Here is a 14052-nt window from a genome sequence, read left to right as displayed (position 1 = left end):
TCGTGTTTAATCAGGCGCAGTAACTTAACAGATGTCTCACTATCAGACCGATGCTGTCACCTTTTTAGATCCAAGCTTGATTCCTGTGTAAAAAAAAAACAATAAATATGACATCTTCATTCTGGCTCATGTCTACACGGGCCCAATATTAAAATAAAGTCAAGCCCATTTGAAGTTGATTTAATTCAAAGGGTGCGAATACAAAATGCATGCGCAGAAATCTGCTAATATCAATAACTTAAAAAAAAAACCTTCAGCAAAGTCATGATACACAGCATGGACAACAGAGGTTATGAGGCAGGTTGGTGTAGGCAGGCAAAGAGTTAGGTAGGTAACTGATCCTCTGCTAACCACATGAAACCACATTCACAATGAGCCAATTTTGACCTGTGACTGCATCAGAGGAAACGGTGCATCTTGGATTACGGTAATTGGAAGCCGGAATCAAAACCCTGCCATATCCCTCGGGCTCCATAGGCAGTCAAGCATCATCAACAAGAGGCTTCATTTATACACAGGCCTTGATATTCACAGCCCTGTGCGTGACAGAGCCTGATGAAAACTAAAATCCATCAGGCACGGACTAAAAAGCGTTGGGGAAGAAATTGCCCTCGCCAGGAGACACCGACAATGGTGCCAAGTATTTGCAGGGACATCTCGCTCCGCTTGGGAAGTACAAGGCGTTACAGCCAGAGCATCAACGGCGTTCACAGATTACGACAGGGGAAAAAGATGCCGCTGTGCAGTGGACGTTAAAGATCCCGTCGTATTACGGTCCAAACGTTCAGGCAGATTTAAAAAATGATCTGCTTTTGTACTGAATTGGGAGAAACCCCCCCCCCCCCTCCACAAAGTAACATCGCTCCCCTACTGACAGACTGATCTGCACTCGCAGGCCGGTGCTGCATACACCTTGCCTGTACAGGGTCAAACCACCATCAGGCAGTTCAGTTTCCTGTGAATGCGAATCCTAAATCTCGTCCGGTGTTTCTTTTACGTGAAAACATGTAGGCACTGTGCTTTGGGGACTTTGTAAACACGGATTTGAAGTACAAAAGCACAGCCTGTGCCTGTGGGCAGTTTCTATTCGGCTTTGATGTGTAGGCGGTTGCTGCTGTTGCTGCTACCTCATGTTCCTACAGCACGGTTTGATCCTTATCAGTCAGTGGCTTCGGCTGAAATGCACCTCTGGCCTCGGTTTGTATCTCGGAGTTCTGAGGCCTCCGTCACGTGCTTATGATGCCATGTCACTAGGTGTAACTCAATCCCGACAATCAGCGATTTTTTTCTGGTTGGAATAAGACCGCAATCTAAATAATATCATAAATGTGGGTGTGTATCTGACCTCCCGGTATGGTTATTGCTCAGGCAATATCCCACACTCCATGCCCAGCAATTGGCCACTGAATGTATCTGCCAAAACCACAAGGTAGCAACTGTGGTTGCCAGCATTCCAAAATTAAATGCACAGAAGGCTGAATGAGACATTAAGTCCTGATTCGTGCGTTGGCAAAAGTTGCTTCTACCAATATTTTGTCAGAATATGACCAAATACCTGGGATTTTCACCTGATTTCACCATTTTTCACCAGAGTAAAACTGCGCGCGATGCAGTGACCGCCTTTGTTCGATGGGTTAGCCAAAAGCCGCCGCTGCGAGGATGGCCGGAGTTCACGTGACGGTTTATGCTCCTTGGCGATATCCGCAAGATATCGGCGGTTCATTAGTGGCAAACACTAAGCGTGTGTGATGAGCCCTGCGACCTTATAACCTAGAGAATGAAGAGGGGAGGGCCCTGTCACTCGGCAACCACTAAAACAAGAACCCGAGGCGGGGAGTGGGTTAGAGGCGGGGGGCAGTCGACGTTCAACTCTTCATCTTCCTGTGCCAGAGGTCGAAGCAGGGCACTGCGTGGAGCCTCACGTACTTGTGCCCCCCCCACGCGCACTCGAGGCAGCCGTACACCGTGTCCCTGGGCCGCGCGCCCAGGCCGCAGAGCGCGCACGGACCCTTGGAGACGCCCTGGTGGAGCAGGTTGACGCGCTGGTGCGCTCCGGGCTCCTCCGGCGGGAAGCCACCACCGCGGCCGCCGCCGTTGCTGGCGCTGCTGGCCCCGACACCGCTGGGCCCCGACAGGTCGGTGAGCGTGGCCGTCTGCTCGTAGAAGTCGACGGTGGTGGTGTCCGCCGTCGAGCTGCGGCGGCTGGAGGGCCGGTAGCCCCCCTTCATGTCTGTTGCCCGTGATTTCCCCGACACCACACAGGAGAGATGGCGTTGTTAATTTACTTGTGGGAAAAACATCTTTCGAAGTTAGAAAGCTATGAGTTGAATTCTGAAAGGAAGAATCTCAGAGGTCAGGCGGAGTTCCTACGGGCAGCGTGTTCCACGCCTGAAGACCGAGGACCGAACCAAGCCTGAGCTGGACAGCGATTGTGATGAATCAGCTCACATGTCAGAGTTAACAAACGTAACGGCGGAGGTGGAGACATTGCTCACGCCACTACTGTGGCACAATGGCATTGGCTTAGAAGGAGCTCTATAGAGCCCCCCCCCCCTCTATTGGGGCACTTTGGCCTCCTCTTCCACATTCGCCAGACGCCTTTAAAGAGGGGAGTTCCTACAATGTATATCTCCACCCGTGACCTGCCGATGGTCTAACCGTGGTGCATCCATTCACTCTGCTTGGTGTGGACAGAGCTGCTGCTGGTGGTGGAAGCAGTGGGTGGGGCTCGGTGGATTTAAGAAAATGACACCTTTCCGGTAATAATACAGGAGGGTGTTAAGATGTCCAGACACCAAATAGACACCCGTTGCAAGGTGTCAAGTCTGCATTAACCACACATCATGCTTATGGTAAAACATACAAACATTGACAACGTTACACATTGTCCTTGAAACTGATTGGCCTACACCAGACAGCCTCCTCTACGGCCTTGTCTCACCACCGGCGTGAGACCAAAGAACAACGCCTAAAGGCGAACAGCACAAAGGGAACGCAAATATCAAAGCATTAATAGGCCGGGCTGAGCAGTTACATGGTCAATGCAGACTTGATGCGTTGCAAACGGTGTCTCAACATCTTAACACTCTCCTGTATTATTGCTAAAAAGGGTAAAGCCTTTGGAACCTAATTTGCCAGTAAAAAATATGATAATTCTTTTTTTTACCCTTCTATCTGGCAACAAAACTGACACCTTTTTTACAAGGAGTCATGTTTGCATAAAACCACAATACCTGCAGTCATAATGCAAACAAAAAACATAACTCTGATAATGTGCACTGTCCTTGAAGTTGATTGGTCCACACCCGAGACAGCTTTCCTTAGAGCCTAGTCTCACATGGGTTGGACCAGATGACGCCAAAAGGCGCACAACTCAAAGACAATGCACCATCAGAGTATGAGAGCTCGGGGTAAGCCTTTACACCATTGCCAGTAAAAAAAAAATATGATAATTGTTTTTTTGTTTACCCTTCTATCTGTTGCCAGATAGAAGGGTAAAACAACAATTATCAGGGTAAAGCCTATTATATCTCTTTTTTATCATCTTGATACCGGCAAAAAGTGTCCCCGAAGATGAAACTTGCACCGATGTTGCAACTGCCGCGGGGGGGGGGGGGGGGAGATGGTACAGATGACCTGTGAAAGTCTGGTGTGCCAATCTTTGGAAGTGTGAACACTCGAGGTGGGGGTGGCCATGGGATTCTCGTCTTCCATCACATGGCGGCTGATGTCGATGCGAAACAACTACAGTTTCACATTCATGTGGGTAAAGCCAGATAAGCGTGTCCAGGAGAAGCAGCGGAGTGTATCATCGCTGTGATGTCTCCTTTGTATGTGGGGCCGTCCATAAATGACGTCACGAGATTTTGGACGATTTTTGACCCCCCCCCCCCTTCGTCACACGGCGTCACAAAAAGTCAGACTCCCCCTCAAATATGACGTTACAAAGCTCTGCCCCCCCCCCCCAAAAAAATATTAAACATGCTTCAAATCGCTTTAAACTATTGTCATTGTAGTGCGTATTTAATGTGAGGCTGCACTCTGATGCTGTAGGAGAAATATTTATTAAAAAGTATTTTGATGTAACGTCACATTTCTCAAACCCCCCACCCCCTCGTCACACATCGTCACAAATGTCTGACCCCACCCCCCCCCCTAGGTGCGTGACGTCATTTATGGACGGCCCCTTTATGGATCGGGGCAGCATTGCGTCCGTTATCTGTTGTACGGTCTCTGTTCTGGATGACCACAGTCACGCACTACTGGATAATTTTTTTTCATTTATAAAAAATTTCCATTTTCGTGCATCAGGTATGGGAGTGAAGTTGGAAGGGTGGGGGAGAGGTGGGGGACTGATTGATGGGATGACTGCGCGTTACCGGACGGGGAGGTGCGGCCCTCCGGAGCGGCCCGGAGCGATCGAGAAGGACCCCCGCTCCCACGCCACACGGCCAGACGGGAGACGAGGCGACGCAGCCGCTCGGCCAGCGTCTCTTCGCGCTCGAACCCCCCCGGCAGCTCGGCGGCAACGCACAACTCTTCATAGGGGCACAGACAAAGATAACCCCCCACCACAGATTGTTAAGAGCAGTTGGCTGCTACATTTGATCATCGATTATATTATTCGGCTGCTTCCAACGTTGTCCCGCGCCAAAGGCTGTAACCCGGTCTGGCTATTGGCACTGTGTGTGCGGGACATAAAAAGTAACTGCTTAATTTCAGTGTCAAATGTTTCTACAGTACATTGTACACTACGTACAGCAACTTAATGACAATATTGCACTATATACATCACCCCACCCCCCCCATGCAGAGTCTTTGGGATCGGAGGTGTAAGTATGGCGCAGTAAATACAGTACCTTTTTACAGGTTATTTGTGTCTATTTGTATGTTTGTTTATGCCAATTTCACGTCGTAAACACATTTCAAATACAAAAAGACATCACAACACCTAAAAACACAATTTCATACAAGAATGTGCAAAATAAGCTATTTTAAATCGTGACTTAGTGATTATCCGGCGTGTTTGAAAATTCGGCGTCCCCTCCACCCCCGAAGCCGCCGAACAATCGATGATCTCCACATTTAGAAACGTGCATTCAGATCATTTAGCCGCTATACATTTCCACATGATAAGCAACTTCGTTGGGCGATCATTTGTGACCAGGTCGCTTCTATATATGTTGAACTTCTTTCGCACCGTACGTAGTAAACGGTGCTAATTGGAGGTGCTCTCTAGCTCAGTGTGCCTAACCTGGTAAAATGAAAAGTTTAGTTTCGTTAGCCTCAACAGACTGTTGGGGCAAGTGCTGTTAGCGAGCAGCACCTATGAAGGCCGACACGGCACCCGAGGGGGTGGGTGGCCAGCACCACGCCCCACCGCCTTTGTCTCCCCAGTGGCGGATGTTTAAACACCACACCAGGTACAGTACTCATTTGAGGCTGAGTCGACCCAGGGGAAGCCCAGGACCGGTTCAAATAATGTTGTGAACCATTTGTACGGGGATAGAGTGTTGCCCCCTCGCCCGCATCAGTTTTCTCCGGGTATTCCGGTTTCCTCCCACTGGTATAATTAACACAACTCATCCCTTAATTGCCTGACATAGGAACTCAATGTAGCGGCAGGACCCTCCCTCTGAAAAAGAGTGCTACGACTCGGCGTGGCTCTCCTGGATAAATAAGTCGGCGAAGTAAAATGTGCGTGCGTGTGCATGCGTGCGCAGCCACCGAACGATCCGTCCAAGCGAATGTAGAGGTCGAAGACGCTGAAGGCGACCGTGGTGTGGGCCGGGATGACGATGGTCTTGTCGCGGCCCTTCCCCTGACGGACGCCCTCCTCCGATGCCCTTCCCTGCGTGTTGCACGCGCGCAGCGAAGCCGCTCTCATCCGGGAGTGGGGGAAGCTCTTCCTTACCGAGGGCCGAAAAGGACTTTCACATAATTGTTTTTTTTACCCTTCTATCTGGCAACAAAACTGACACCTTTTTTTTACAAGGAGTCATTTTTTGCATAGACCACAATACCTGCAGTCATAATGCAAACAAAAAACATAACTCTGATAATGTATGCACTGTCCTTGAAGTTGATTGGTCCACACCCGAGACAGCTTTCCTTAGAGCCTAGTCTCACATGGTGTTGGATCAGATGACGCCAAAAGGCGCACAACTCAAAGACAATGCATCATCAGAGTATGAGAGCTCGGGGTAAGCATTTACACCATTGGAACCTCATTTGCCAGAGTTATGTTTTTTGTTTGCATTATGACTGCAGGTATTGTGGTCTATGCAAACATGACTCCTTGTAAAAAAAGGTGTCCGTTTTGTTGCCAGATAGAAGGGTAAAAAAACAATTATCATATTTTTTACTGGCAAATGAGGTTCCAATGGTGACTTTCACATACTTTTGGCGAGCGACCACACGCCAACACGCGTATGAGCATTACGCAATCGAAGCGCGCGTGGTGACCGAGTAGAGGGAGGCTTTTGCAGGTGGCCAGATCTCTCAGAGGTCAGAGTGCTGAGATGGCAACGCTGCGAGTAGGATCAGGGCATATACATTTGTATCCACTCATCAAATTTCCAAACGTTTTTCTTTCCAAACAAATGACATTTATTCGCATGCAAAACTCAATTGTAAATCCAATACGCCGACGATACCTATCGATGTGTTTTTGTTTTTAATGGGTAGAAATTAAGGCTCACGATTTATGTATAATGTAAGAGAAAAGGTGAGGTAAACGAAATTGCCCTCCCGATTGGGCAATGGTTTTAACTCCTGCAAGGGGAGCCCTGAGATTAAATGTACATGGTTATTTATTTAGTTTTCACCTGGGGTAGGGCCCGTGAGCTAAACCGCTCTTTTTACACGCTTTCATTTAACTCACTCTGTATGTTGTTGTCGTTGTCGTATCCTCAAATCTTGTAACTCAATTTTAACCCACTTCCCAATGTGGTATCGACTGCAAACTTGGTATACTTATGTCATTCTGGTGACAATACTATATTCTATCATAAAAAATATTTTTAAACATTAATTTTTCACATGTTATGTTTCGGCTTAGGTCTAATTGTCCACGCTCAACCAACGTTGTTCGCAAATCACCACGGCCCCTTATGTTATGGCAAGCTTCGAGGCCACTTCCTGGAGTCGTGGAGTTCTTCCATTACTAGTACATTAATAAAAACGTATTTTTAAAAAACTTTTTTAAAATATTACTTATTTCATGGGTGACCCCGGTGGAGGGGGAGGAGGATACAGAACAACACAACGCTCTCTGAAATCACAGCGCATCGTATAATTGAAACTAAAAATATACCAGTGGGAAATTTGCAAAGGATTTCAAATTGGAACATTTAGCGTGACAGTGTTCTACAATATGAAGACTTAAATCTAAACAATGTACACTCAGATAAATCCCACTCAACGTCAATACCTTACTGCCAATCAGACAGAACTGATCATGTGAATTAACATACACACTGGGCAACATGCAAGCAGACATATAAAACTAGTCGCTGTGTGTTTATGCAAAGAGCAGACGCGCACATGCACTTGAATGTGAACAAGAAGCTGCCTCTTTATAACATTCTTCCGTATAAATGTACCTTCTAATATTAGCCTGAAGAGTTGGAATGAGATATAACCCATTATGTCATTAATTCAGTGAGAACCCTTGGAGACGACACCTTTCTTTTTTCTAGGAAGATGTTGAATTCCTTTGTGAGGTTTTTGCCTACCATTCCTAAAATTCAGGTGAGAATCAAGCTAGATATTGGTGGCGAGATGTTAACTCTATTGACTGATATGCAGGAGGTTGTGGGTTCGATCCCTGATGCCTATATATTTGTAGTTTTGATGTCTTCCCTGTGGTCGCGTGGATTATTCACCGGATCCTCCGATTTTCCCTCCACATTTAGAAACATGCATTCAGATTATTGTGATTATTTTGCTGCTATACATTTCCACACAGTAGACCACTTTGTTGAGCTTTCATTTGCAGCCAGATTGCTTCTGGAAAATAAGTTAATACCTCAGCGGCCTTTGCCTGGTAAGATGGGAATGGTTTAGTTTCTATCGTATGTTTTTGGGTGATTTGTTTGACTTTCTTGTACTTTGCACTCCTGTCGTGTTTTTGTATTGTTTGTTGTTGTAATATTCTTACTCGCACTTACTGGACATCTGTGAAAAGGAGCTTTATAGCTCATCCGATTCCTCCAGAATAAATAACTATTCTGATCTGATTATGATTATTTTTCACAAATGTCCAATAGAGGGGCACGGGATCAGAACGTTACAACTACGAACAATAAACATCGGGCATCACTCCTCTTGGCTTCTTTCAGTAAAGTCACGTAGGTAGAAAAAATAATAGATCACGACGTTTCGATCGCAACAACAAGTCTTGAGGTGAGTGCTCTCACCTGAAGATGGTCGCTTGTTGTTGCGATCGAAACATCGTGATCTATTATTTTTTCTACCTACGTGACTTTACCGAAAGAACCAAAGAGTATGGATTCCTGCAGTCACGAAAGCTTAAAATCGGGCATCACGCGGTGTGAACCCGGGAAGAAACCCGACAGCGATGACCGGGTTAGAGGCGCGCTTGAGCCGGGGTGCGCGTACCCTCGCTCGGTTCCGATGGCTCTGCACCCGCAGCTTCTGCTCGAGGGAGGCGCGCACGGCGAGGGAGCATTGCCTCGTCGTGCGGATGCTCTCGGCCACGACGCACAGCACGGCCCGGCCGCTGGCGCGAGTCTGCCGCACCAGCCAGTGCTCCACGTCCACCCTCCTGCAGGCGACACGGCACAGCGGTGGCCAAGGGCCTGTAGGCAAACTTCTCATGTTCTTGGTTTTTTTTGGTAAAGTCACGTAGGTAAATTTTTTTAAATAAAAATAAAAATTTAATAAAAATCACGACGTTTCGGAGGCAACACAAGCCTCCGTCTTCAGGTGGAACCGTCACAGCACGCTCGTTGCCTCCGAAACGTCGTGATTTTTATTTTATTTTTTATTTTTGTTTAAATTTTTTACCTACGTGACTTTACCGAAAAAATCCTTGCAGTCACGAAAGCTTCAAATCTAAAACTTTTCATGTTTCACTTGCACTGTTTTGCTGCTTCATTCGTTCATTTGTTCAGGTTTCTAAGCCGGCCGGCCAGGATTCAATTACAAACAAATTAATCAGCGTCTAAATTATTTCAATCTGTTTTGCTCAAGTCATGAGACAAAGTATCCATGTCATGACAAATCCCTGACAAAGGAGTGCGATTCTTCATGTTAAAGAATAGCTCATCGAAGTAGATATTACAGAGCTACCTCTGAGATCCCGAAAAGTGTACTCTGGTCCACACATTCGGTGGTAGCACTTTCCCACTGACTCTGCCAGAGCTGCTTCATGTGTTTGGTTTGTTGTCCTTCACCTCCGATGAGCCCGGTTGGCTACGTACGGCGCAAAAAAAGTTCAACATATATGAGAATAAATTGTCATTCCATGATAGTTAAACTGATATTTTAAGTTTCAAAGTTAGAATTCATACATATTGGGCGCATAAACCAAATTTTACATGATGTTTTTTTTTCGTGCGGTCATTCGTGACCGAGAATGAGAACCACCGACTCACTATACCTGACAGCCGTTTTAATAACAGACGGCTGCCTCGAATCGAACGATAAAATTCTCAGCGGTGCCAAGCTCAGTGCTCTCACGTCGGAGAAACCCCGCCAGCCAAATTTATGCGCGGTCATTTGAGACCGGGGGAATGGGTGTTGATCGACGGGGCAGAGAGGTGGTAGCGGCGGTGGCATGGCACCTATTATTGGGTTTTTTCGGTAAAGTCACGTAGGTAAAAAATTAAAATTAATAAAAGTAAATAGGTGGAATTCCTTCACGTAGAGGGTATTAATTCTAGATTTGAAGCTTTCGTGACTGCAAGGTCCTATTCTTGGGTTTTATCGGTAAAGTCACGTAGGTAATTTTTTTTTTAATAAAAGTAAATAGGTGGAATTCCTCCCCGTAGAGGGTATTAATTCCTATTTACTTTCATTAATTCAAATTTACATTTTTTACCTACGTGACTTTACAAAAAAAACCCAAGAATATGACCTTGCAGTCACGAAAGCTTCAAATCTGGCATGGCACCTGTTGCGCAATAGGCGGAGGAGGAGAGGCACGTCGAGCTCGTGCTTCGTGACGATGCCCAGGGACGCGTGCACCGCCACGTTCTCGGAGTGCGCCACGCTGAAGCCCACGCCGGCCAGCACGCCCTCGGAGCCGTGGCGCTCGCGACGGCCCGGCGCGCCGTCCGACTCGTCCTCGTAGTTCACCAGCTGGTACGACGTCACGTCTGCGGCGTACACTCGTCTTGGTCAGGGTTCTGTGCGCTCGTCACGGTTTTAGGCGAGTCGACGACGGCAAACTTGCGGGTTTCGTTTTAGTCGTCGTCGTCTCAGTCCAGGGGCGGGCATCCTGCGGTTTATGCGGCTCTTTAAGGACTGCTTCGGGGCGTTATTTATTCATTCGCTCCGATGACTTACGTGTTTACGCAAGTCATCAGAACCGATGACGTACGTACACGTAAGTCATCGGAACCGGGAGAAAAACGAAATACCTTTATCGGTAGCGAGGCTCCCACAGAGTGCAGTTGTGTAGATCCCATTCTCTGCGGTGAGTACAATGTGTTTAAACACAATTACGCTATGCTTCTCCAAATAAAATTAACGCTAACCGTTTGCACGTTCCGAGAGCCTGTTGTGAATGGGGCCCACCCTGCAACTTGCAGTCATTTGGGAACGGGAAAGGGTTAAGGACCGTCTCATATTCACATGCGTTGTGGCTTTTGAATTATATTTTTTACCAAATAAAAAAAAGCTCTTCTTGTTATTATGTGGGAATATTCACACGCGTTTTAGCTCTTGAATTATTGATTTTTGTTACCAAATTCGAAAAAAATGGCTCTACTTGTTATTAGGTGGGCAATTTGTCTCCCCACATTGTCAGGTCAGCCAATCAGTGAACAGGTTTTTTTTATATACCGTATACACCAGCAGTGCCCGCGCGTTTGCGTGGAATACACGGCCGAGGTGGAGGGAGGGTGGGTGGGTGGAGGGGGGAGGCGAGACGTTTGCACGCACGAACCCGGCTCAATGCTGTGGGGTGTGTGTGAGGTCATCACGCAGATGTGGAGTGGTGATGTCACCCACACGCGAGCCAGCCAGGCAGCCAGCTAAACTTTTTTTTTGTCATTTTTTGGTCTTCAACGGTGCATTGAGGTCTCTAATAAAGTTACGAAATTGTCTTAGACCGCGTCTTCATTCATTCATTTGATCTCATAATCAGTTTTACTGTGGTCTTTAGTGGATAGTGGTATAAAACAAGTTGTTGATGAATACTTTCTTAATTAATTTGGCTCATAAAACTAATACAGTTTAACCTTCGATTGCGAGTAACTTGGTCTGCGAGTGTTTTGCAAGACGAGCAATTTTTTTAAATAAATATAAATTTGATAAACAAGCGAGGTCTTGCAATACGAGTAGTACGTGTATACGCTTTGTCTGCCGAGCGTCACGTGATCACAACTGATATACGAGTTAAATTTCGATTTAAAGCTTTCGTGACTGCAGGGATTCATCCTCTTGGTTCTTTCGGTAAAGTCACGTTGTGGCCGAAACGTCGTGAGAATGATTTTATTATGTTTTATTTTTATTGTTTTATTATTTCAATTCTACGTGACTTTACCGAAAGAACCAAGAAGATGATATACGAGTGCTTTGATATACGAGTGCTTTGGATTACAAACACGTTTCCGGAACGAATTATGCTCGCAATCTAAGGTTTTACTGTACTGGTCTTCACGGGTGCAGACACATGCGATTTCCGGCAGAGGCTTCCCCTTAATCTTGCCTGCTCAGCACAACCAGCATTGCCTGCTAACACATTCAAACACTTTCTGTAGAAGCTCATCAGACAGAAAAGCACGTGGAGGCTATAAAGAACGGTTATCATAACAAAACACACCAAATATGACTTCTCGACAGCAAAAGGTACGATTGTGACCATAGTCTCCGCTTCACATCATGCATGTTACGTAACCGGTACCGAATAGAACAAAAATTGCACTTGTCACAGACTCAGGACCTTCAGAAGAAAAATTTACAATTTTTTTTTTTAAGTTCCAGTTTGCATGTTTGTCTAAAACACTCATATACGCAAGGGTGTATCGTTCAAGAAAGATGACAATCCAGTTTCATCTCCCGTGCTTAAAAAACACTTGTGTCCCACGGGCAGAATGCTGTGAATACCCTGTTCCTTTTACACGGAAATGAAAATGAGAAGGTGTTGCTTGTGTATATTTTGTAAGCATGGAATGAATGAAGCACCAAAGCAACCGCCCATGCCTGTAGGCTGCACCGTCTGTTAGGTTCTGAATCTCACATCACCACCAGTCCATACTGCGCGTGTACAACGCCACACAGCCTCGCTTCTTTTTGTTAAACTACCGACTCAAATGGAGGAATAATTGCGTCCGATTTAATGTAGGCATCGCATGCTGCTGCCATTCACACTTATTTACAGTAACATCGGGTATGTATTTTAATTTGCAAAGTAATGAGTACTATTTACATGTGTCTGTTACAAGGCAGTATTGCTTACAAATGTTATTTTTTGCTCATATTTTATATTCGCATGTGTCAACAGCGTGGCAGCAAGAGCAGCAGTATTTATGCGAACATTGTCGCAAGAGGTCACGCGCTTGGCGCAACGCTCCGTCGCACGAGAACACAAACGCCCGGGCATCAATCCGAACCGTACCAAACGTACCAATGTCGATGTCCTTCTCCCCAACCAAGATGTCCTTGAGGGCGAAGGACGTGGACGAGTACTTGGCCTTCTGCCAGAGCCAGGAGCGTCTCTTCTTGGTGACGAGGCTGAGCGGGTGGTACCGGTCGGCCTCGTTCAAGCTCGGCACGGGCACCAGACGCCCGTTGCTGCCAACTTGAGTCACGAAGTTTTTGGTGGCTGCGGCGAACATCTCCGACCCACCCCACCTACTACCCCAACCCCAAATCTCTCCGTTCAAGGGAAGACGCCGTGCTTACAGAGAGAATTAATGTCTGGTGCGTAACAATACGCCCTGTCCGTTGAAGTTGCATGCACCCAAGGACATACCTGTCAACCCCTTATCAGTGCCCTAGCTTATTCAGACCGTATTGGTGACCCCGTGACCCCTATGAATCTCAACGTTCATCCTACAGTCCCATCACAAGGGAGAAACACAGACTATTTTAGTTGTTGCCCGTATCGAAACAGCTGTACGCCGTATGGACCTGAGAACTCAATTTCCCTGTACAAGAATACGGGGTAAAACCGTGTGGGTTGACAGGTCAAGGATGACACCTGTACAAGAGGTGACTCCTCTTCCCACAAGGCTCAGACTCTCGATTCCAAACCACGCAGATCAACGGCAGCTACCCAGTCACCACCGGTCAAGCCCGATCATTGATGAGCTCACGGGAGATGTTATGAAGGCCCCCTTATCTGTGTCTCCATGCTCCCAAACAATGCAATGACAACGAGGCCAACTGCAGGAGGCTGTGTTAGCGAGATGTGGTGGGTTTATGTTCGGCCTGGGTCCTTGCTATGGGTACGCGCGCCACCCAGCACTCCAATTCAGAGGTCATTTGACACCACGGCAGAGACTCTTTGAATAATGAATGGGTGAAAGCTTCTCACGTGTGCCACTGCGATGAGTGACATCTTAGGAGACTAGTAATTGGCACGTTAACACTACGACGCTATTTTGTTATGTTTTCACATGTTTTGGGTGTCGCTGCGGGCCTGTGTTTTAAACACACACTAAATCGGTAAAGTATAAACTCACACAAAACTCACGCGTGTTGTAAACGTGTACACAAAAATAACCACCTTGTAATAACTTTAGCCCATTTTATAATCCACCGTTCAATAAACGGCCCACGACACGTCGTCATCAGTCACGGGTGTTACTTGACCATACTTCACCACGCTGGTCAGTATCAGGTTTGTGACCTGGTGGG

General features: G+C 46.7%; 2 protein-coding genes across 2 annotated transcripts in view; both read right to left on the bottom strand.

Moving 5' to 3' along the window:
- The window catches only part of EEF1AKMT2 (EEF1A lysine methyltransferase 2), a 373327-nt gene that overhangs the window by 299740 nt on the left and 59535 nt on the right, over nt 1–14052 (bottom strand). The gene's annotated exons all lie outside the window — the stretch shown is intronic.
- LOC144724762 (pejvakin-like) lies at nt 1866–13028 on the bottom strand. Its single transcript, XM_078604149.1, has 6 exons — nt 12818–13028; nt 10139–10343; nt 8623–8788; nt 5728–5851; nt 4380–4538; nt 1866–2230 (listed from the first exon to the last, which is right to left on the bottom strand). Exons 1-6 carry the CDS (start codon nt 13026–13028, stop codon nt 1866–1868), a joined length of 1230 nt encoding a protein of 409 aa, XP_078460275.1.

The sequence above is a fragment of the Lampetra planeri genome, chromosome 21, assembly GCF_965212315.1.
Source record: "Lampetra planeri chromosome 21, kcLamPlan1.2.h2, whole genome shotgun sequence".
Lineage (NCBI taxonomy): Eukaryota > Metazoa > Chordata > Hyperoartia > Petromyzontiformes > Petromyzontidae > Lampetra > Lampetra planeri.
Note: the sequence above shows the minus strand (reverse complement) of the source record. Positions and strands in the feature narration are given on the sequence as shown.